At 40.3% G+C, this 24,570-nt stretch overlaps 1 protein-coding gene and 1 long non-coding RNA gene across 7 annotated transcripts; both read left to right on the forward strand.

Moving 5' to 3' along the window:
• The first annotated feature begins 7,492 nt into the window (after nt 1–7,492).
• Nucleotides 7,493–15,905, forward strand: LOC111216991 (phospholipase D3-like). Of its 3 annotated transcripts, none has more exons than XM_022738677.1 (12): nt 7,493–7,663; nt 9,544–9,630; nt 10,072–10,119; nt 10,292–10,449; nt 11,226–11,406; nt 11,733–11,850; nt 12,005–12,132; nt 12,639–12,836; nt 13,221–13,360; nt 13,839–14,004; nt 14,115–14,214; nt 14,605–15,905. In XM_022738677.1, the coding sequence occupies exons 2-12, from the start codon at nt 9,610–9,612 to the stop codon at nt 14,790–14,792; spliced, it is 1,446 nt and encodes a 481-aa protein (XP_022594398.1). In that variant the 5' UTR covers nt 7,493–7,663; nt 9,544–9,609; the 3' UTR covers nt 14,793–15,905. The 3 variants fall into 3 exon arrangements, with proteins under 3 accessions (XP_022594398.1, XP_022594400.1, XP_022594399.1); XM_022738679.1 differs by lacking the exon at nt 7,493–7,663 and adding an exon at nt 8,944–8,961; XM_022738678.1 differs by lacking the exon at nt 7,493–7,663 and adding an exon at nt 9,108–9,174.
• Nucleotides 15,906–17,267: 1,362 nt separating this feature from the next.
• LOC111216960 lies at nt 17,268–23,390 on the forward strand. 4 transcript variants are annotated; one of them, XR_002664941.1, is made up of 5 exons: nt 17,268–17,651; nt 18,089–18,397; nt 20,803–20,855; nt 22,742–22,772; nt 23,125–23,390. It is a non-coding gene; the product is annotated as an uncharacterized LOC111216960 (long non-coding RNA). The 4 variants fall into 4 exon arrangements; XR_002664939.1 differs by having other exon boundaries at nt 17,269–17,651; nt 18,089–18,170; XR_002664942.1 differs by lacking the exon at nt 22,742–22,772.
• Nucleotides 23,391–24,570: the final 1,180 nt, after the last annotated feature.

Below are 24,570 nucleotides of genomic sequence, written 5' to 3' on the forward strand. Positions count from 1 at the left end.
GCTGATGCAGTCCACAATGCATTTCAGCTGCATACACTGGGACATCACATTAAAATCAATAGTTTTTGAAAACCACCATCCTCCTCGCCACATTACAGCAAACAAGGCCAGCATTTTCAACTTCAGACACTTTAGAAAGTGTTTTCCAAAAGAAAAAAAATCCAGTTTGTGTGTGGAAGCAGAAAACTGAGAAAGAAAATAAACATTTTTCTCATTTAAATCAGTTTGGGATAGACACGGCCTACGATACACTCTCCAACCAAAACTTAACAGAAACTAAACAATATCTTTTTTATTCTCTTTTTCCTACAGTATCAATCCCCCACAGCTCCTTATTACCTGTACTATAACTGCCTTGACTAGACTTGGTACAACTGCATCCAAAGTCAATGGAAAGATGTACACACACAAACACAACCACATTCACTAAGCTAGATACATAGCAGAATATGGAAATTTACCAGAATAAAACTTCACTTTACTCTCATCTTCCCCTACCTCTATAAACGTCTTCTGCCCCTCTATCCTTACCCCTTTAACCCTCAGCCACCACCTCTTAACTATTCCCAAAAGTAGCTGCCCCGACAACCTGCCAACAGTTAACAGTCCATGTTGCGCTGGATATGTTTTACTATGTAAAGTAGCACAAAAAGTTACAAACTACCACACAAGTCATGTTTTAAACAACACATCTTCATCATTTTAAGAGTGTAACTGCTCCCCCAGTATAGTCTTTGACCCCTCGACCAGTATCTGGGCTCTTTATCAGCCTTCACCTGTGGTTGAACAGCCTGTTCACTTTGCCCTGCTCATTCCCCCTCTGCTGTCTCACCATTGTCCCCCGCATACCTCCCCCATACTCCCCCGCCCCTGGTCACCGAGTCCAGCTCAGACAGACGTGGGCGGAGGATGAACAGAATGAACTGGCCCACTGTCAAAATCAATCTCTTCTTGCTTTATTTACTGTCTAATTTATCCACTGAAGTGTCATGTCAACATCAGAGTCTTGACCAAGAATACAGTGCAACTTCAAACCCTCCAGCTCATATGCAGAAATTTGTAATAATAAGAAAATGAATGAAAGAGGTTTTTGTTGGCATTTGGTTAATGCTGCATTTCTTTAAAAGGTTGAAGCTGCATCAGTCTGAGGTGGAGGTGAAGTTTTATCTATATTTATTAACAGGGCAGCAGACGGGACAGAGCACAGGTATGTATAGTTTTCAGTCTGTTCATAAAATGTTATCATGTGGAGGAGTTGAGCAACTCTGACATGTAGGAATGTTTTGTTGAGGCACATGGCGCTGGGAGAGCTAGGTGTGGTGCAGGTAATGCAGGCCTGTGCTCTTGTACATCTATGTTTGTGAGGACCAATTTTCATTTTTACACTCTGAGAGAAGGGAGTTTGGAAAGAGCAGATGTTTGTCCCTTTTTCTTTCTTTTACAAACGGTCAGGACTTGGTTTTATGGTTTATAGTTAGAATTAGATTTAGCTGTAAAATAGTTGTAAAAGTTAAGGTTAGAGTTAAGGGCTAGTAAGACACAACCTCCCTCTCCACCGAGCTTGTTAACAAGTCAAACAGTCAGTCAGTCAGTCAGTCAGTTACACAGCCTCTCAACCAGTCAGTCAGTTACACAGCCTCTCAACCAGTCAGTCAGTTGGGTGGCGACTGGTTTATAGCAGCTCAAGCAGTCATTCCACTTCCTTCTCTACATCCTTTAACTGCACAGGTGACTGGCTTTCCTAAGATCCTGGAAGCTCTGTGTGTGTGTGTGTGTGTGTGTGTGTGTGCGGTGAGAGAGAGAGAGAGAGGGCAGGAGAGAGAACAACAGATCAATAGTGAATGACTAATGAAGCACAGTGCACAGCAGGAAACGTGAGTCACTACAGTACATCAGGTACTAACCTGTGGGTGTGAACCCGGGACACTCTTTTAGCTCCATTAAGAAATAAACTGTTGTTTAGTCAACAGTGTAGTCTGTCCCCACGGCACAACTTTGTTTAATGGGACAAAATCACCATTTGATAAATCAGTATCAGGTAATGGGATGTATTTTCCTTTAAACTAGGTCACAGCAAAAACACAGCGATTCAGCAGCTGAAGATGTTTAATTAAATTTGACATGAGAGAAAGCACAGCAGGACCTCCTCACAAATTACACATTTTAAAAGTAGATGTTGATTATCCATTGCTGAAAAATAGATTAATCATTTCAGCCATTCATTTAGGATTATTTTCATCATCACTTCATCCATATTTTTGTAATTAACTGATTGTTTAGTCTTTAAAATGTCAAAACATTGTGGGAAATGACCATCACAAAGATCCACAGCCCAAGGTGATGTCTTCACACAGCTGATTTTGTCTGACCCACTGTCAAAAAGTTTACAATGATTTAAAGCAGCAGAAAGCAGCAACTCCTGACATTTAAAAAGCTGGAACCAGTTTAAAGGTCCCTTCATAAACGACTGAGCGTTTGATGCATTGTCTGTTGATCAACTAACTGTTTAATGACTAATTGTCTCAGCACTATCAATACATAAATTTAGCTGGAACTAACATAAACAGTTTTGTTTTAGCAGAATGGATATAGAAGAGCATGCAGTCAGAACTATCAAAAAAGAAATCAATTTATATATTTTAAAGTTGATTTTTAGTCTAGAGTGCTATAAAATTAAATGAAGAAATATTCAAGTACTGCAGAAGGAGGGGCACACACACTGTTGAAGAAATGTGGTATGTAAATCTCTACACCCAGATCCTAAAATTTCATGGATCTGACTGTCGTGAGTTAAGAGTAGTGACCAAAAAAAGAGAAAAAACATCTGCGTTCCAGTTTTGCAGTCTGAATGACAAAGCTACAACAAAACTGATGCACCAGCGACAGGATCACCAGCCAATAGCAGCCTGGTTTGGTGATGTCAGCGCTGTTTATGGCCCACACAGCCATAAACAGCAGACTCAAACCTTAGAGAGACTCTGTACTTGATAAAAGAAATAAGACTGGGGTGTGGTGGCGGGTGGTGGGGGGTTGTTATTTACATTATCTCACATTTCCAGACAGGTGTGAACAAGTCTTATAAGGAATCATTTGTTTTGATTTTGTGTTATTTGCTTATTCAATTTAATAAAGTTAAGGCAGGAGCACTTCTGGAGTCAGAGTCAGTAAAATGAGATGCGTCAGATTTGTATGCATCCGGTAAGGGACAGAATAAATAGTGGATTAAATGAGCCACTGAAGCCCCCTCAGGTCCCCTGGTGGTCCCACACTTACTGCAAAGTAGTGAAGAGGGGACTTCAAACAGAAACATAAATACAATTTAAGCACCTGAACACAACTGCAGGGTTGTCATTAGAGGATCAGTTACACAGAATGCAAAGGGCAAAGTCATTTGGGTAAAAAGCGTCTTTAAGCAGAACTACGCCAGTGAAAAAAGGAAGTGCTGTTAGGAATGAAAAGCAGAGGCACAGGTGAGCGCAGGTAGCTGCTCTGTGACTCACTGGCTTCAGTCCTGACGTCTCATCACAGGGACATAAACACACCTACTCTGTGAAACTGGGCTTCCAAGAGGAAAATAAAACTTTTATTGTACGTTAATCCACGGTCAGCCCACTCTTGGCGATTCAGGAAGTTGATTTTAAAAAAAAGAAAATGAAAGGGAGTTATGGCATCGTTAGCTGTCAACAGGCTGAGGAGAATATGATGTGTTTACAATAGATTTAAGCAGGGATGGTGCAAACTGACTCATTTTACATCTTCACTCATCTTACAAAGTGACTACTCACCTTACAAACGTACTTGCTGAGGTAGTTTTGCATTGTCAAAACAAAGCTGTTAAAATGCAAGAATGTTGCTCTGTTAACAAAGTAGGAAGAAATCTCACGTTAACTGTTGGATTCTCAACTTTTATACATTATTTGTGTAAAAAAAAAAAAAAAAAAAAAAAAAAAAATAGCGGGGCTAACAAAAAAAACAACATTTAAATTGGAAAATCAATACCTTAAAAATAACTGATAACTGATCAAAAGATCTGAGAAATTAATTTGTTATGTGTGCAGGTAACTGAGAAAAGCATCAGAGACTGGGAGAAGACAGACGGGACCTCGACTGCGGAAGTGAAGCATGTCAGCTTTTTATAACCTCGCCATAACTCTGCCTCTGTTGCTGTAAAAAAATAAAACTGTCTAGGATATTTCTGGGCCCGTCTCCATGGTTACACACACACACACACACGAACAGACGCACATGATACACAAAGTGAGAATACATACTTAAAAATATGCTTAGCAATAGTAATACTGTTTTGTAATGCAAATGTTTATATTGCTCAACAACAAAAAAAGCTACACTACAGTAGGGAGAGAGAAGGGAAAAAGTGTGTGTGTGTGTGTGTGTGTGTGTGTGTGTGTGTGTGTGTGTGTGTGTGTGTGTGTGTTAATGTTGGAATTCTTTAAGTCTGGCTCTTTCTTTCTTATCAAACGGCAGGTTTCACCGCAAACAAAAGGAAATGTGACCATTTACCACACCTTTTTATAAAGGTACATTCCACTGTTTTAATGGATATTCTCTGTCACTCTGTATTGCACAGTGTAGGCAGGAAAAGAATTAACAATAAGCCATAAACTACACTCTCTGTCTTTCCCCCTCTATTATCCCCTCAGTGTGAAGATCTCAAAAATCCCAGGCTGTACTTGCACTGTGGCGCCCCCTGTTGAATCATAGACTAACCACCTGTGGTTAAAAGGCTGAGCAAACAGAGATCAAACTAGATAGTTTTAGGTGAAACATATCAAATTGGAAAATAAACTGCACAAGTAAAGGAAAGCCAGATGACTTGTCCTCACTAACAGATGGTTTACTGGCCCCTCAGCTGTCCAGCTTTCAGTAAAAATACTTCAAAGAAGCATCAAATACCAAAGGTTACTCAGGCACAGTAACAGAAGTATATACAATCAGTTACTACAACCCCTTGCTGACCCTCATGGAGTATTGCTTTAGTAAATAGTTTCAAATTATAGTCCTTAGAGAGAAGCATGCTCCACATTAATACAAATTAATTATGCTGGCTTGTGCATCTACAATGGTAATACACATATACCACATCAACTGTGCATCTATTTCTTTGGCTGCTGTACATCCATGTTGAAAAGACAGACTGTCAGCACAGCAATATAAACCTGCCAACCAGAAGCAAAGTAGTTCATATTACAAGCCTGGGAAAAAAAAAAAAAAAATCATGCCTCAGATGCTTCATCCTCACATCGTTCCATCACAGAAGATAACTCAACTCATTTAATCAACAGCACAACCCTCTCCAACATACAATATTCACTAACCCGAACAATTTCAAAGCAATCAACAAAACTCCTGTACCATCCAGATACAGAGAATGTGGCCATAGGGATTTCAGTTCATAAAGTGTGTTTGTGACTACTTTTTAATTTCATTTTGATGGAAAGAGACACTAAGAAAGGGTTTGCATTTCTTCCCACTCCAGTTTTACATGGATGAAAATAGAGCTGACGAGCTTGTCACAAACATGTCTCAGTTCACTACACGAGGGCATGAAGTGATTTTGACATGCGATGCATCGAAAACAAAATCTGATGAGAGAAATATTAGTACTGTTGCGACGAACAATCCTATTTGGCAAAATATGGGAATGCATTATATACATGTAGTGTACATATTAACTACAATACTCAGGTCAGCTACTGTCTGACATTCAAGGGAATCAGACTTGGGTGTTCTTCTCTACAAATTTAGTATTTCTCACCTCTTCACTTGGGGCCTTTGTCTGTGCTGCTCATCTCTGCTGGTGGAAACTCAATGAGGCTAAACGGAAGCTGAGAAGAAAGAAAGAAAATTGTGTTTATTAGACAGTGTATACAAAATGTTTAGATAAATAAGCAATCACATATTTATTTACTCTGAAGACAGATAATCTGATCTAATCTATGATTGACTGTGACGCTGCAGGACCTATGAGGAGGTGGGTAGTTTGAGCTGAACAAGAAGCGTGATGCAGACTAAACTGAATACATTGAGATGTCCACAAGGGGAGATGGATTTTGGACAAGTGCGATGCAGCAAAGGTGTTTAAGTGAATAATAAAAGATAAAAAATACTTCCATCTTATATGTCTTTAGTGCAAAGACCTTTGAATTGGTTGTTGTCCCTAATGGGAAAATGTTCATGATGCACAGACAAATCAAATCAAAAGTTAAAAGAGAGGAAAAAGTGTCATCAGAGAAAGAGTCCCAGCACATGCCAAGGACACACAAACCTATAAGTGAAGATTAATGTGATTTTTTTATTTGTATCTATAGCCTTTACATTTACTTACACTCAAAGTACTTTGCAGCCCCAAAATTATATGAAACTGAAATTATAAAGACGATACCCTTCTCAATTGAACAAATCATTAAGAAATTTAGCCCCAGACTGTGCATTGTTTGAAGACAATTAAGAAGCACAAGCTGGAGCTGGAAAAAAAACTATGGAAAGGGCATCACAAGGAGAGATTAAACGTCCAGGACAAGATCAGCACCCATTAAATTAATTGTGGTATTGATATCAGCTACAGGTCTATAATAGCTATAATAACTAATGGGAAATCAAATTCACCTGTGACCAATTATCTAAAACACAGAATGACCAGTTGTGGTGTTTAGAGACCTCACTGCAGCTGAGGGACGGACAGAAGATTAGCTTAAAATGCCAAATGTAAATGCTTGTTAAATGTTTGCCAGATAGACTAACTTACATTAGGGTCCAGCAGTCTGAGAGACCTCGGGGTGTACAATAATAACTGCTTCTTTTTCACAAGTTAAAAAGACATTCACTTTATCGCAAACATTTAGTTGGTTCATCAAAAAAAGCTAAGGTTGATGCTAGTGATGCTAATGTTATCACCGCTGCCTCCAGGTGTTACCTGTAACATCGTGTGGATGTTAGTCTTTATTCGGAGCTTATGGGCAGTTTATGCATCCATAACGGTATTTCATAATGCCACTAATTAGCCTAATGTTTGCCCTTCTTACCTGTCCGGCTTAGAGAAGCTGCAGGTGAGCTTCATCCTGGAAGTCGGGTCAGGGGTCGGAGGTCAGACGAGATTCCGACCCTGCCCACTGTACGCAACGTGGCTGTTAACACGCATAACTACAGTTTTTATCAAACATCATTTGTCTGTTCTGACTTTTAACACGTTAGGAGAACGTTACATGGCCAAATGTGACGTTTTAATGTACACTGATTAATTAATATGTTTGTGTGTGTGTGTGTGTGTGTGTGTGTGTGTGTGTGTGTGTGTGTGTGTGTGTGTGTGTGTGTGTGTGTGTGTGTGTGTGTGTGTCACAGCCATGGATATACAGCGCCCTCTGCTAGTGAAAAGTGAGAACTGCACTACTGTAACGTGCCCGTTGTATGTCACGCGGTCAGCTCCCTTCCAATTGGCTGTTCGGCTGAGATCACATGACCACCTCTCCTTTCACGATCCTGTTTGTAGCCAAATCGGCACTTAAACGGTGCAGTGAATGAGTGTCTTCAGACTTGTTTGATCATTTAAAAATGAAACAACTACCTTAAATGTTATTGTGCAGAAGGAACAGACGTTGACGCTGTTATATGTGGGATTTTAATTAACCTGGACGCATGAGAACAGGTGGGTTGACAGTTTTCACTAGCTGAGAGTGAGTTGTTTTTGTTGTTTTGCACTGTCAGCGACTCTTCGGTTGCTCAGTAAAGTTACAGTGGGTTATTAATAGGAATTATAGTACTGTTAACACAAAACATAACATTACAATCAGAGGTCGCTTTGCCTATTGTCATTAACTATACACTGGAGCAGTTACTTCCTAACCGATTGTGTTTTTAAGGTCTTCAAATATTTGCTAATCTTCAAAGTCGCTTACATGAACTACATTCATGTGTTTAGCCTTGTACTAGTTAGCTAACCCTGTGTTATCTACTCTGAAGCTCACAAATAAGGTGTGGTGCTCTGTTATTCTTTCTTTGGGTAGTTTAAGAATTGAGCAGTCCTCTCTGACTCACTCTGCCTTCTACAACTTGAGCCAAAACTCTTGACTCGCTTGTTCCTCTGCACAGATAGAAACAAGCCTTCTTTGTCCTCTGCTGCCAGTTGTAATTTGGTGCACTAGCCAGACCACCCTTTGCTTGAAGCCTTTTTGTTTACTTTAAATCTAGAGATTATAGGGAATCTGCTTTGTATAGCGCAGTGCATGAAGAGTAAAGTAACTTCACAATGTTTGAGGTGCTGGAAAATCTGTGTGAACTGTGTTACAGCTTCCAGTTGTTTTCACTGAATTAAAGTGTTTCACCCTGTACATCTTTGTCAGACTCCAATAGTGCTAGTCTTCTAGTTTCAGTTTTAGATCTGAAGTATGTCAGATTTCAAAATGTCACGATTCCTCATTCCAAACTCTGTTACGGTAAAACCCAGCATTGTCTGGTTTTCAATATCATGCAGTGCATGAATTGTTTTGTGTGACCGTTCATGTGCAACAAACCACACAAGTTATTTTATGTCTTTCTGGACGCAATTTGAGAGAACCAAATGTGGTATTTAAATAAACTGAGTGTGTTGGTACATTCTGCTCTATTGCTCTCTTCCTAAACTTGTTGTTTGGTGTAATTTTTGATTGGAAAAAAAACCCCCTGTGCATTTTGTCAAAACCATATTACTGATCATGTTTTGCCTTTTTTGAAATCAGTTTGGAGAAAATCCCGACAAACAAAATCAAACATGTTGGAGAGCCTTTATTCAACAGTCCAGTATACTGTATGGTCCCATATCAGCAGCTGTATTGAGTCATGTTTTTATGAGGAGACTCCGACTCATGTGACTGCTAGTTTAGGGATGCACCCTGCTGCTGTCAGCAATTAAGTTGCCATACTTCCTCTTTCTTTATCCAATCACAAGACCTCAGATTCCAGTAAACGGTTTGTCACGATCACATATTTTTATTTTAAGCATTATTATTTACAGTTAATGATACACAGTGTTTTGGTGCAGTTGACCTGCATGCAGCCTGTCAGCAGCTGGAGCCGTATGTGTCTTTGTGCTAGAGATGAACTGTGCAGGTTATTCTCTGTCTCTGGTGTTGAAAACACCTAGAAGCTTCTCTTTGTAAAGTCTGTAAAGGTTAAGCAGAGGTGTGTGTGTGTTTTAAAGGAGAGACAATAGTGTTTGAGATCGCCATATTGTTTCATAACGATGCAGCTACATTAAGTTAAAGTTATTTATGATTATCTCTTACTCAAACAGAAACTTTCCCTTTTCAGTTATTCAATTGTCAAATTCACTTCATAAATTTCTTAAAACCTCATTTTTATCCCCAACTGTTCAATGTCATGCTACAGGATTTTTAATGTACTGTTGTTAAATCTTTTACCTCTTGTTGGCATTCGGAGCTGCCAACATGTAAAAGCTTTTAATGCAGCAGGTCATTCATTAAGTCTTTTGTACAGAGACATGAAGACATGATGTAACATCACATGTTTTGTTCCTGTGTTTGGTCTCAGAGCTGCTGACTCTGAGCTGACAGGACTGATACTGAATCAGATGTCATTTTGTCCTTGAGCGTGAAGATGGACATCACTTACAATAAGGTAAGTTTGGTGTTTTTTCATGCTCTGGTTCAAGTAATGAATCACTGTTGAATATTTTCCACCTTTGATTGATAGGGTTTGATTATTTGCTTAAAGCAGTTATCAAGTGAAAATACCAAGAATTTACTGGTCAAAGCTCAAAAAGAAATGAACAGACGAATTGATAAAGATTGCTAGTATTGCAATCGAGAGCTATTGGTTGGACTGTTCATGGGGAGTTTGAATCATCATATTGAAAATTATAATTGATTAATCACTATGTTAGATTACGCAGAGGCACAATCAATAAATCAATATTCTCTAGTTGTATGGACACATTTATTGTGTAATAATGGTCTTGCTTATTTTGTTTAATGGCAGTGTTCATGTTATATTAGAGGTTTATTGTTTAGTCTGAAATTGCTCTGTCATTGTGTTAATGTATTCCTCTGATGCCTGTAGCTGGTGGACGGGGAGTGGAGGAGACAAGACGACAGAAAAGCACACCTGGTACGTTACAGACCACACACAAACACACACATACAGACCGGCTCAAATTAAGTCATTTGTATTGACTGGCGGTACTTCAGCAGACACACAAGCTGTCAACACAGAAGAAATACACCGGCACAATCATAGATAAACGTGATTTACTCAACATCGATCAACACGTTCTTTCCAGTATTCCAGGTGTGTGGTAGCTCTGGCCACTGTAGCCACTGTGCTGCTGGCTGCCATGGCCGTCTATAACCTCCTGACTCCGAGGGTTTCATCCTCCCACACCGCCCCGAGCAGCAGCATCCGTCTGCCCCAGGCCGAGTCCTGCTACGACCCCTGCGAGTAAGAAAACATCTGCTCACACGTGGACACAGTCCTGAAGAGACCAGCACATTTATTCAGCTTTGATGTTTCAAACTGTCATCAACTTTAATAATTTAGCACTTTTTAGTATTAATATTAATTGTATTTAGTTATTCCTTTTACATGGTTACATTTGTTGAAACTAAAATAATGTTTTTATGTTACGCCTGATCTACCTTCATTCGTTTTTACATATATATGTATACTGTATATAAATACACATACATACATACATACATATAGAAGCACATGATATTAAAATGTTGAGCTTGGTGGTTCACTCTTGTGTTTGGAAACTGCAGCTGACAAAACTGTCTCCACTCAATGTGTGCTTACTCGCTTGTTCCAAGCTTGTAACCATATTACATGGTCTTCATTAACAAATTAAACATGCTCAGTTGTCCTGGAACAGCAGATGTTTTAACTTTCCATTACTGTGAATACTGTTAGGAAACACAGGGTGACAAAACAACCCCCGCTCAAGTTGCACATTCCATGGATATGGTCAAAAGCTCCATAGCAAGAAAATAAGTGGACTTTAAGTGTCAATGTTAAATTGACATAACAGTGTTTGTTGTTGTTTGTTGTTATGTTTTTTTAAGAATTGGTGGCAAGATATGAACAGAGTGAGACATTTTACAATTGAGAAATATACACCGTTTCTACTTTAGATATATCGGTCAGACTCAACAGGCAGAACCAGAAGTACAGATGTTAATCACTATCATCAAGACATTTCCTCTGTCCCCTGTCAGGATTGTTCTGGTGGAGAGCATCCCTGAGGGGCTGGAGTTTAATTCCAGCACCACTCACCCCTCCATCTTCCAGGCTTGGCTCAATCTGGTGAGCGAGGCTCGCAGCAGTGTCGACATAGCCTCCTTCTATTGGACACTCACCAACAAGGACACCGGCACTCATGAGCCAACAGCCAATCAGGTCAGCTTGAGCTGTGAATAGCAGCAAAGAATGACTGTTATACACACACCTTACACCTCCTCAGAGCCTTACACCTGATCTGAATGTGTCTTCATACTTTTTTTTTTACTCCTCTAACATTACATCATGATTCATGGGAGTAGGTGAGTGGGTTACATCTTAGAATTAGGTACTTAGAATTATCTCAACGAATCTATCATGAGTCTTTGCTTTAATTTCCTCTTCCTCTGTGTCTTAATCTGAAATGAAATGTGACTTTTTTAACAAGTGCTTTCTTTTTGCCCCTAGCATTTACAAAATTGAAATTATTTTCTTGCTGTGCACAGGGTGAAACCATTCTGAAGAAACTAGCTGAGCTTTCAGGGAAGTTGTCTGTTCGGATCGCAGTCAACAGACCACAGGAGAGTCAGCCGCAGGACGACCTCAGGCTGCTCAACGATTCAGGTGATGCTCTGCTTTTAAAATACTTATGCTTTTGATATGTCGATTCCAATCATATGAACCAAACTTTCTATATACTTTTTATTTATTCCTATTCCTATTAATGTATTCAAATTCACAACTAGAATTAAAACAGTTCTGTTTCCGTGCGTTACAGGGGCTGACATCAGGACAGTTAACATGAGAGACCTCACCTCAGGCGTCCTTCACACCAAGTTCTGGGTGGTGGACAAGAAGCACATTTACATTGGCAGTGCCAACATGGACTGGAGGTCCCTCACGCAGGTACACACACACACACACACACACACACACACACACAGGTTGGTCAGACTGATGTGTCACTAATGTAGCCTGATTCACAAACTGTTTTTTTTCTTGTTTACATGGATTGGAATGGATTACCTCAATGTTTTTTTTTTTGCTGTGTGCATGGTATCAGTGTTTGGGTTGTTAGTGTAACGATTAAAGGAAGTGGATAAGAAATTATGTTTTGTTTAGGTATGTAGTTCAGAATTAAAGTCTGATGAAGAATCCCACACATTGTATCCTGTCCTGGCAGTGAAAGGTTGTCTGGTGCCCAGTCCAGGCAGAGGGGGAAGTTCTTGTTGGCTCGGTCACATTCTTTGTCGTCACTCTGCTGCTTTGTCATTGCCATTGCCTCTGCCTCTCTCACGGTTGCTATTGAAAAAGAGAAAAAAATGCCCTAAAGAATAACCTTTAAAAAAATCTACAAGCTGTAAAAAGTTGTGATTGAGAATACGTGTGTGTGTTCTGCTGGTGGTCTCCAGGTGAAGGAGCTGGGCGTGGTGGTCTACAACTGCAGCTGTTTGGCTGCAGACCTGGGTAAGATCTTTGAGGCCTATTGGTTCCTGGGAGAGAGTCAGAAGATCCCATCACCCTGGCCCTCCAGCTTCTCCACACTCTACAACAAGGACACACCTCTCCAGCTGCCACTCAACAACACGCCGTCCAACGTTTATCTGTCGGTGAGATACAAACAGGGAAGAAGGAGAGATTGTTTCTATTGCTGATCCCGAAGACTGAAAACCCCAAAGTCTTTAATACCAAACTAGAAAGAATACATTTAAAGTGGCAGCATATAGTCACTTCTTTTCCCTTCATTCCCCACAGTAATTACTTTAGTGTTAGTAAAACCATTTGTTTTATCATTTAAGTTGTATTATAAAAAGTCTCCAGTGCTCTCCCTTCAGTATCTTATTACATCTACAGTGTACTTCTAATGACCACCGAGCGGTACCATTATTCCAATAGGACTTTACACTTACTTTATGAATGCTCTCCTGTATTGATTCAAAATGACCAAATAATTAACTAGATGTCTTTGTTTTCTCTGTCACTCTCTCTCGCAGAGTTCCCCTCCGTCCTTCTGTGCAGCCGGCAGGACCCCAGACATTCAGTCCATCCTCAGTGTGATGGAGGATGCCCAGAGCTTCATCTACATTGCTGTCATGAACTACCTGCCCACCATGGAGTTTTCACACCCTAAAAGGTACAGATGTAACTACAGGGAGAATGGCTGAGAAGAGTCAGATTTAGGTTTTACGGTACCTACAGGTACTGTAGTTCAGATCTTTGATAACCTCCAGGATTAAGTGCATCTGTTTCATCCTCTTAAGTCAGTTTTAACCACATAGTAACACATGTTAGTCATGTTGTGTTCAAAAAGTGGACAGAAATGTGAAATGAGTGTAAACACTTGAGAAGAAATGTGTCATCCAAAATCCTTGTTTGAAATTTCTTTGTAATTTAAATAAATTCTGCAGAACAAGTGAAATCCATGAATGAAACCTACATTTCCTTCTTTAAGGTGTTTCATTAAAACACCCAGTAGTCGCACCAGGGTTGACTTGAGCATTTCCTTTGAGAATTAATAAGGTATTAATGAACTGGAACACAGCTGAAGGGTGATTGAATGGTTAGTGTGATAGTGCCATGTCCTCATACTCTGCATGTGGCGCCCTCTGCAGGTACTGGGCAGACATCGACACCCAGCTGAGGAGAGTGGCATACGAGAGGCGGGTCAAGGTGCGCCTGCTGATCAGCTGCTGGGCCAGCACCCAGCCAGTCATGTTTCCCTTCCTGAAGTCTCTGGCCTCAGTTTACGACCCCATGAACAAACTAGACATCCAGGTGGTGAGTACCTCTTCTTTATGTCTTTATGACAAAAAACTGACAAAGGAGGTTGTACATATTATGATGTAGTAAAAACAATATCCTGATGACCTCTTGTTTCCCTTATCCAGAGGCTGTTTGTGGTGCCTGCCAACCCCAAGCAGAAGGAGATTCCCTTCGCCAGAGTCAACCACAACAAGTACATGGTGACTGACAAGATAGCTTACATAGGTGAGGCTGCAGATGCACTGCATGGTTCATGGGGAACACAATTGGATAACAACATATGTTGTTAGTAACTGGCTTTTGAGTAGCTTTTTTCAGTGTCAGTATTCACAGGAGGACTCGCTCTGCTTCCCTTATAACATGTCATTTTGTTTAAGGATGATTCATTTTATCATTTGCTTAAAAAATACTTCATAATACTGTATAGTAACTTTATAATACTGTTCTGGGAACTTGAGTCATTTTTAGTCACTTCAAAGGCTAAAAGAATAATTCATTCATTCATTTTGAAGCATTAGTCACCTCTGATTGTACACATTTAATGGTACACACTAATATTTATCATGTCCAAGTGATGAATGGGCTGAAATGTAACATCTGTCTTTCTGTCTTCAGGTACATCTAATTGGTCAGGTGACTACTTTGTGAACACAGCTGGCTCAGCGTTGGTTGTCAACCAGACTGCATCACGGTCCTCGGACCCGACCGTCCAATCACAGCTGAAGGCTGTGTTTGAGAGGGACTGGAGCTCTGACTACAGCACCCCTGTCACCCAAAACTCAAACCTCAAAGACTTCTGTTAGTTTCAACAGCCACTTTTACAAACACACCATTTCAGCACCGCAGATATTACAGTGTTATAGTTGCACATTTATTTTAGTTTTCAAAGTCTCATGCACTTTCTCAGGTACCCTATTTGGAAGAGAGTCAACTTCAATAAACTTGACTTATCACAGCTTTAGTGCCAAACTCCAATTTGACAGTAATGTGCCATCAAACCACTTAACTGTCAAGGGTTGTACATGGGTGCCTGGTGTATTTTTTTTTTTTTTTGGTAAGAGGCAACAATGTCTTTGCATTTCTTTGCTCTTCCTATCAAAGCTACATGTGTGCATAAAAAGCCAAATAACATTATTTTTACCCTGCTGGAACATCAGATCTAGGTCTTCAGTCAGAATGTACTGCGACTTGTTACCAGCATTGACAAACAGTGAACAGACAATGTTACCTTTACAAAAAACTCCAACAGATACTGTAGAGTAACAAAAGCCTGAGACCACTTTCCCACTCCGGAGGAAGTGGTCTCAGGCTTTAAACCTCTTAATAGTTTAATGGCGTGGTTTGTGTCACATCGTGCTGGTAGCACTAGGGTGCGCTGTTTGAACGCTTCATTCAGATTCTTTCCATACTCATTTATGTTAAGTGATCTTTTAATTGATCACTCTCGTATTAAAGATCAATCACGATGCTTTTCTTTTATACAACTTCAGCCTCTATGGGAGTTTTTTTTTTTTTTTCATCCCAACTCATCTCAGGGAGTAAAGATTCTGTGTTTTCTTAATTTGCTGGAATCTGGAATAATCAATTCATGCTCAGACTGGCGTGCTGTGCCTGTGCTGTTTTTAAAATTCACTCTCAGTCTTCATGACTGTTTTAAAATAAACTTATGAAACTTATGAATGACTGGAAGTTTGCAGCAGCAGTAGATGAAAAACAAATTTAATTTCCACTGTGTGGAGTGATTGAAACTACTAATTAGTGGAGAGATGGTTGTTATGGCAACTGTCCAAGGAAGCGTGTTTACTAGCTGCAGCGTGTTTATAAAAACGCTGTGGAGCAATTATTATGTACATCTCATTATCTCCTAACTCCTTTTAAAGCAATGATTCTCAATAAATGATTTTGATTCAGGCAAACCTGTTTCAACCGGTTCTTTGTTCTTCATGTGCTCTCTGATACACACACTATATATTCACGGCTTTTATTTATATGGCACAATGGACTCTATCCAACTCTTTTATTGATTTCCTGCCAACAAGCTTCTGATTCAGGTACCATGGTTGTATGATGTTCAAGAGACAAGAGGTTTGCTTCACCTCATACTCTCCTCACTGGTCCAGAACATACTGTTCTTAAATAATCTTCACGTGTGATCAGCATGAATAAAAGAACTTACAGTGATGTTTGTAGGCAGTTTGCATCTCCTGCTCTGGAGCAGGTTTTCTTCACGGTCCTCTCTGTATTTGTCTGCATCCATCCTTCCCTCAGTTCTGACCGGTCTCTCTGCCCCTGCCAATGAAAAGCATACCCCAAAATATGAGTCTGCCACCACCATGCTTCACCACAGGGATGGTATTAGCCAGGTGGAGCAGGGCCTGGTGTCCGCCAGGCATAGGAGTTCAGCCCAAAAGGTTTGTTGTCTCATCAGAACAGAAAATCTTCCTTGGCAAACTCAAAGCAGCTGTCATGTGCCTTTTACTCAATATGGTTTCTGTCAAGCATCTCCACCACACAGGCCTGATGACAGAGTACTGCTGAGATGGCCGATGGTCCCACCTCTGCAGAGGATTTCTGAAGCTCTGTTACAGTGACTGTTTGGTTCTTGTTGACCTACTCAGTTTGGACAAACAGGAAACTCTAGGAAGAGACCCGGGGATTTCAAGCTTCTTCCATATCTCAATAATCGAGACGTCTCTGCTGCTGGAAACACTGAAAGCTTCGCAAATGGCTCGCTCTGATCTGTGCCTCGCCACAGGTTTACAACAGCTGTCTATAGAGAGTTCCTTAGACTTCATGACGTGGCTTTTGTCCTGACATGCAGTGTGAATTGTGGGACTTTAAAGCAAAACAGGAAGCAGCTGATCACATTGTGGAGAACCACAGCAAAGAGTCTGGAAACTTCTCTAACTGAGAGTTCACTTTTTGGTTTTTAATATATTTGCAAGAATTTGTAAAAAAAAAAAACCTACTTATTTTCATATTGTCATTATGGGTTACTGAGAGTAGACTGATGGGCAATAACACAATAAAGTACCAGAAGTGAGGACGTCTGAACACTGTATGTAGGAAGGGTGACCTTTTAAACGTGTTCCCACTTGGATAAATAACTGAAATCCAAGTGGATTGAAATAAACCTACAAAATAAAATGAAATGAAAAAATGAAGAGCCGCTATAGTGTCACTGTTATTATAAAAGCAGTAAGGGGGGCAGCTGTAGTGTCCTCTGGCCTCCTGCTGTGACGTTGTCTCTTCTGTGGAGCTGTCAGGTTGTTCCCAGACACAGTACAATAGACCAGCTGGGCTTTTCTGTCTCCATACATTCCTATAAGCCTCCATCTGCGCACAGCGGCGCGGAGGAGGAGCGTTATCGGGACCGGGACCGGCCATCAGGGCGGACATGGCGGCGGCGCACAGCCCAGCATAGACACTGCTGAAGTGGAACTGGGGAGTCTGTTTGTCAGCCTGTGAACTGCTGAACGATTTGATAAAACACTGTTTGATGCCACCTGTAATCATGGACGAGCAACTTTTGTTTTTTGCGTGTTCCTGCGCGGAGATGCTGCTGGTGTTTCGGTGCGCCAAGACTGACACTTTCTGTGGGTGAGGCTGCGAAGTTTCCAGGCGGAGCTCCAAACCAGAGCGACCACTTCAGAGGAATGAAGGTATGAGAATATAGGACCATATCGATCAAATCAGAGGTGGATTGAGATGAGGGTTTTTTGTCCTAGTAAGAGCCTTTGTTTGAAACGCGCCTTTTTCACGTTTTTCTCCAACTTCCCATCAAGTTTGTTTATTGTGGATAAACGCACCAACAAGTCTTTACCATATAGGGCTGTAACCTGCAGCTGACCTTGACTACATCCAACTCTATAGGCTATAATTAGACATACAGCATAGTTCCTAATGAGTGAGATATGACGGTGCCTGCGCGTGTTCATCAAGGTTCTACAGTTCACTCAGTAAATGGTAACCCTCCACACGCCTCGTACAGTCCTCCTGTTTTAGAAAGAGGAGAAAACACAAAGTATTCTGTCATAATAATGTGTTACAGTCGGTTACTGTCACAGTTGAACTCAAACTGCTGTCTCTGCGGTTTCAGCGGCTCCGCCCGGATTAAAGCCGGGCTCATGTCCTCCTTGTCCCGCTACTCCGCTCACCCCCGCCGGCCTGGTGGCTTCAAGGTACAACATGTTCACACACATGCTGCAACTTTCTGCTCCAAGCCCGCTCTCTGTGCTCACTCCACTCACGCATCCAAGAAGGCTTACAAGGTTTTAAAAGAACTGAGGAGAGTTTAGATCAACCAGGGAAAAGAAAGTTAAATCTCCAGCAGTCAATGAATCAATTCAGTGACCTCCTTACTTGTAAAAGTAGCCTACAATAATCCATCATCCTCATTTCAAGAGAGGTGAGTGACTTCACACTTCTTTGTTTTCTAATGACAGATAATTGATTTATATTTTTTTTACCCTTTCAAGAAATACTGCAGTTTAACTCTGTGTGTTATTAATGGGGATTTTGAATAGCCTAGATAATCACTGTAGTATTTAGCCATGTGGTAACTATTGATTGTATATAATTTATCATGCCGTGTTTGTATTTTCCATTTTATGTAAATTGGTTTGCTGAGCCATTTTGCATTCAGTCAGCCAATCAATAAAGATAAGATTAACATTTTATCTTTCATGGATTTTCTATTTTAAATACGTAAAGTCTTACAAGTGAGTATGCTTTTATTTCTGACTAAAAGCACCTCAGTGATGACAAGTGATTACAACATCCACAGTTAGTAGCAAGAACCTGTGAGGACACATGAAGGCAGCACGAAAGAGACGCCTTCACCAACCAGCACCTGTGCTGTACAGAAAAACAACAGGGCCGTAACTTCTCACAATGGTCACTGGTTATTTTTGTTCCTGACTTTATGATCAAACTCCTCCTATTCTGTGCGTGTCATGTTGCAGTGGCAGTTTTCTAACACTTGTCTGCAGCATTGGTGCAGGTTTGAACCGACAGACTCACACAGTGTTCAGGCTCTCCGCTTGTCTCACTTCACATCTCTCTCAGAGGCTCCCCTGGGATCCCAGAGAAAATTACAATCCAGTACAACTCAGGCTGAAAATCTGAGCTCAGTTGAATTATACATCTTATACAAATTTCACCAGAGAAGAAAAATAAATCACCAGACGAGCCTGCGGTGTTGCTCTCCTCTCACTGCAGCACAAATGGATCATAAACACATGGAAATAAACAAGGCCAGTGTTATAGTTTCATCTTGGTGCTTGTACATTATTCTCCTAAATCTACTGTCTTTAACTAATTATATTTCTTACCTGAATCACAGTCCAGACCAGAGCATTGGAGCAAAAGCTCCAGCTGTGGTCCACTGGATCTGATTGTTTACGGGTGTGTCTAAATGTGAGAATCAAACACACCCAGTCTCTGCTGACTGCAGACCAGTCTGAGACGTGAGACGTGAGAGACTGAGACGTGCTGTTTCATAAATACTCCTACTGACGCAGAGCGAGCTGTGTGGTGTTTTTACACGAATACAAAGAATCCATCAATGTTTCTTTAAATTTACGAGACCCTTGCTCTTACTCTCTCTTTCTCCATCGTTCATAAGTTCTCAGTTTTCAGCATTTTTCAGCCATGGATATTATATACAATATTATATTATATTTATACAATATTTGGCTTCAAAGTGTTATTCCTCACAAATGTAGCTAAAGCAGGACAAACACATGCACCCTGAGGTATCTCCTGCATGTCACTTCCCAGTGTGTAAACTATTCAGTGTCATCGGGGGCCATGGAGGCAGAGCAGCAGGGCCCAATCCAGGAGGTTATTTCTGTCTCCCTGTAAACCATGCAGCCCCCACCCATCCAGCGACCCATGAAGTGTGTGTGTGTGTGTGTGTGTGTGTGTGTGTGTGTGTGTGTGTGTGTGTGGACCTGGCGGTATTTGATAGATGGTGCTCTAGTACACTGTGAGTGTTCAGGTGTACAGCCTTACCACTGACTTGGTTATGTGACCTTACAAACACCAGTTATGTGTGTCATGTTAGTTGGTCACGGTGGCCATTTAAAACGGTCATTATCAGGGTTTATATGTGCAAACACACTGGCCTCCTGGACACACACACAAGATTGAAATTTGCAGGACAAATGGTAAAAAGTGTTTTGCCAGAAATTAAAAATGGCAGGAAATGTGTTTCAGTAGAAACGGGCTTGGACAAAACATTTGTTTTGAATCAAGGAGTCAAGGAAAAACAGGATTTTTGCTCCAATACTTATCTGTATGAGAAAGAAAATAAAGCTGTTTATACAGTAAATGGCCCCATGGTGTTGGCTCCATATTCAAAGCTAATGACTTGTTTTAACCTCTTAATAGTAATACATAACCTAATATTAGATGATAATAAAGTAAAAACAATAACTATGCGAAAAATAATAAGAATAGTAAGAATAGTAACACTACTGCAACACTGCTAATAATAATAAGTTACCTTCAACATGCAAATATAAATACAGGAATGATTTCTGTTTGTTGGATGTTCAAATTTGATTTTGAAGAGCAGTGAACACTGTTTATTCACATCTGCTCTTATCACTGCAGCATCCAGCTGCACCACACAGCTAATGCTGTAATTTGAAAGAGCTGCCAAGGGACGAATTCAGTGTGTTTGTGTGTGTGTGTGTGCGTGTGCGTGCGGCGTGCATGCTGCCTTGAGGACCAACCAGTAAAATGGAGATCCCCTGATGAAATTATTCAGCAATGTTGTGACAGATTATATCTTTACTCTCCATGCAGATGTTTCAGCTGCAGAGATGTGCAGGAAGGACCAAAGAACCAGCCTGTAGCAGGTACTGTGTGTTGACGTGTGTGTGTGTGTGTGTTTCAGTCTTAATTACTTAATTATACCATAATTTACTATTTTCCTAATCGTATTTCCTATTTAATCCTGTGTGTGGAAAAAAGTAGAATCTGCACATTAAAGGTCCCATATAGTATAAAGGTAGATGTCCATGTGTTGTTTGATTATAAAGCAGGTCTAGGTTCTATATTGATATTGTGAAAGCATCAAAGCCTCAGTCCACAGAGAAATGCACACAGCCTGTATTCTAAAACCAGCTGTCAGGACCTCTGTACCTTTGTGATGTCACAACAAAGCAGTCACCAAGCCCTGCCCACCTGGACCCACCATCCAACCTTGCAGGATTTGGTTTCTGAGTGTTTACCTAATAGCTGTTGTTACTAGAGCTCCAGAGAGAAGCTTGAGAGAGGAAATGTAAAACTACATTGAGATGGTTTTTGTTATATGAAACCATAAAAATATCTTCTTATGAATATTAAAACTTCAAATAAAACACCTGAAAAGTATAAAATATGATACCTTTAAACATTTATACATCAAATTTTAACTGATATCATTTTGAGTTAGTCTGTTTGTCCTCAGATGAAAATCTTTTCTGTTCATGACATTGATCTGCACAGTGATAAAAAGAATAGACAAAAAAAATAGTTAGAAAAACAAAGTACGTATTGATGCAATCAGTGAACAAGCAAACAACAAGCAATTTATTGAAATCTCACACTTCAACACAGAGCAACAACAATCAAGATTGATGGAGACGAAAAATGTGTTGGATAATGGATCCACATGACAAAAGAGGCAGGGTGTAAAACAGCTGCAGCAGAGCAGTAAGAGAACTGACAAATGAAATGAGAAAATCTAAATATTGTGAGGCAGGGAAATTCCCACAGGAGGCTTCAAGTAGTATTTTTCTTTTGCCAGGATTGTTTTCTTTTGTTGTTTTCTTTATTACAGAAAAGGCAAGTAACATATGAAAAACAGAATGGCCTCTAATATTTAATTGAAATAATTAATATTATAGATCCAGGATAAACATGACAAAAACATAGCAGATAAGAAAACATATAATACTACCATTTAGCACAGTGCGGTCTACAGTGTGATTTAGCAGGAGAATGTCACTGAGCTAATTGCACTTTAATTACCACAGCGTCCTCTCAGTGGACACGTGTGGTGACGAGGGTGCGAACATTAAAGGGTGGAAACCCGTCCCTTAACACAGCTGGTTCTGATCATACCTGCCTGATGTTTGGGGGGAGATGGGGAACCACTACATGCTCAGAACAGGCTGGATGAACAGTGGGTGACATGTTGCCACCTAATGAGGCAGTTATATGTTTTATCATGTGTTACTATATTAACAAGAAGCGTTTGGATTGCCAGGTTGTGATGAAACCCTGTAGGTGATGTCTTTAATCGACGGCTCATTATAAAGTGAGAAACCCATGGCATTTTATTAATAGCTTATTAGTGTAACTGGTTAATTAGAAAAAGAGTCCTTAATTCAGGGCTAAGAGTTTCTCATTTTATGAGTCATCAGTTTAAATGGTAGTATATTATTAATCAGTGTTCTTCCACTATAGTCCATCAATTTATCTTTAACTAATAGATGCATATAACAACAATACATAAAAACATAAATACAGGCGTGCAGGTGTAAATGTTTGATCTTAGTGTTTGACTTTGGTCTGGATGCTCAGTGGTCTGTTATTGCAGAAAGAATGAAGAGAAATAGAAGTTCATGTAAAGGAGGATACACACTAGCCTGCTTATGGCTCATCACTAGTCTACAAAGCATGAAAAGTGTATTTTAAATGAATAAAGCCATAAGTTATTTAATTCACGTATAAATGATTCATGACGTTTGCCTTCTAGATGGATGCTACTGTGATGTTTTGCTCTGAAGGTGAGTGTGAACTATGCAAAAAAGATGAAAACTACAGTCATAACAGTGAAAGTAACAGATTCAAAGAAAACCTGTGAGTGGTTTGTTGATGTTGTGAACTGACCTGATGCAAACAGGGAGAGAATATGGGAGAGGCCAGGCTGGGGGTTTTGCTGCTCTCTTATTACACATCACCTGTTACTTTAGGCCTGTAAGACTGTACCTGCACTTATGAGTGTGAGTGATGTCCGTCTTTCTGTCTATATCTGTAGCATGTCCGGGTTCACCTTCACGGAAACCACTGTGATACTGTGTGTACGTTGTAGTACTGATATTAACTGAAGGACTCTCGCTCTCTCTCTCTCTCCGTTAGGCACGGTCAGCGTCGAACAAACACAGCAGCCAAGAGAAGAACTGTATCATTACAACCGCACACACCTGAAAAATGGATTTAATGTGTGTCACAATGTGCAGAGGAAGATTTGTTCATACTGTATGTCAAAGACATAGCAGGTGCCATCATGTTTATTTTACGGGTTTCTATTTTGATCATTTAATATTTTAATGATAAATTGGATGATATGTAAACAGACAATCCAGGATATATGACAAACATTAAAGGATATTGCATTATTTTTATACAGGCTGGGCCTTCTTGTTGTTGGTATTTACTGCACAAGTAATAAACTGTAACAGTGGTTGGCCTCTGTGGTGGAAGAAATAAAACTTCCTGTTTCTTAGCTCTCAGTCTCTCCTCTCATCCGCCCGTGTCACTGAATGTAATCAAGCAATTTAGATCATTTCTCACTTCTCTCCTGTGTGATTAAGCTAAATTCATGGATCTTAAGGGCCAACACCAACCTGTTTCACCAGGTGGGATTCATTCATGGTCTTTAATAGATGATATTTTTCTGAAGCACCAAAGGGGATTGCCAAAACTTATTTCCAAGATGAGGCTCTCTAAATACGCCTCTTCAAAAATCTCTTCCACATGGTGATGCTGGCAACACAAAGTACTGTTCTTGATTAATATTAGCAGTAAAAATACATTTATTTGTCAAAAGTAAATTGCAAAGGATCATTTAGTGTCTCAGAGTTCCCCTCATGGTTCCCTTATACTCGGTGTAACTGCCCTGAAACCACTGTGGTTTCTGTCGGTTTGTTTGCTTTCCCTCTCTCCGTCTTTTGGCCTTTCTGACAGCAGCGGATGGTGTCCTCATAAAAATGACAATTCATGGCTCAAAACAAATTATTCATGTGTCTGAACGGTGGGAAAGTAGACGAGTAAAGTTTTTAAGCTTGAAGGTGTGAGCTGTGAGTGGGCATCGCGAGGAAAGAACCTGTGTGATCCTTCTGACTCACTTTCTGTTAAACCCACAGGATTCTCAGGGCTTTAGCTGTGTGTGAAGTGTGTGTGTGTGTGTGTGTGTGTGTGTGTGTATGTGTGTGTGTGTATGTGTGTGTGTGTGTGTGTGTGTGTGTGTGTGTGTGTGTGTGTGTGTGACTGGCTCCATCCTCGATGACTCAGCTCTCAACTACTCTGCACTTTGTAGGGATTAACTGAGGCATGTGGCAGACAAACATCGCTACTAATGAGAACAGAAACTACATTTATCACCCAGAGACCTGATGAAGCGTCACACTTTCTCTCTGAGATACTCTGTGGGGTGGAAATCACAGATTTGTTCAATCAGGCCAACACCCACTTAAATAAAAATGATCAATGGTGCAGATTTAATTCAGATTCTGGTGTGTTTGATGAAAGGTGGGTATTAGAATGATTCACTGTGAAAAAATGAACCCTGACAGACATAATGTT

Source organism: Seriola dumerili, unplaced genomic scaffold, assembly GCF_002260705.1.
Source record: "Seriola dumerili isolate Sdu_G_001 unplaced genomic scaffold, Sdu_1.0 BDQW01000036.1, whole genome shotgun sequence".
In the NCBI taxonomy this organism is placed as follows: domain Eukaryota; kingdom Metazoa; phylum Chordata; class Actinopteri; order Carangiformes; family Carangidae; genus Seriola; species Seriola dumerili.

Excerpts from the sequence above, each read along its gene's own strand:
- LOC111216991 (XM_022738677.1), top strand. The coding sequence starts at position 9,610 with ATGGACATCACTTACAATAAG. Across the intron at positions 10,120-10,291 it reads ACGACAGAAAAGCACACCTG|TATTCCAGGTGTGTGGTAGC; the intron begins GTACGTTACAGA and ends CGTTCTTTCCAG. Across the intron at positions 11,851-12,004 it reads CAGGCTGCTCAACGATTCAG|GGGCTGACATCAGGACAGTT; the intron begins GTGATGCTCTGC and ends CGTGCGTTACAG.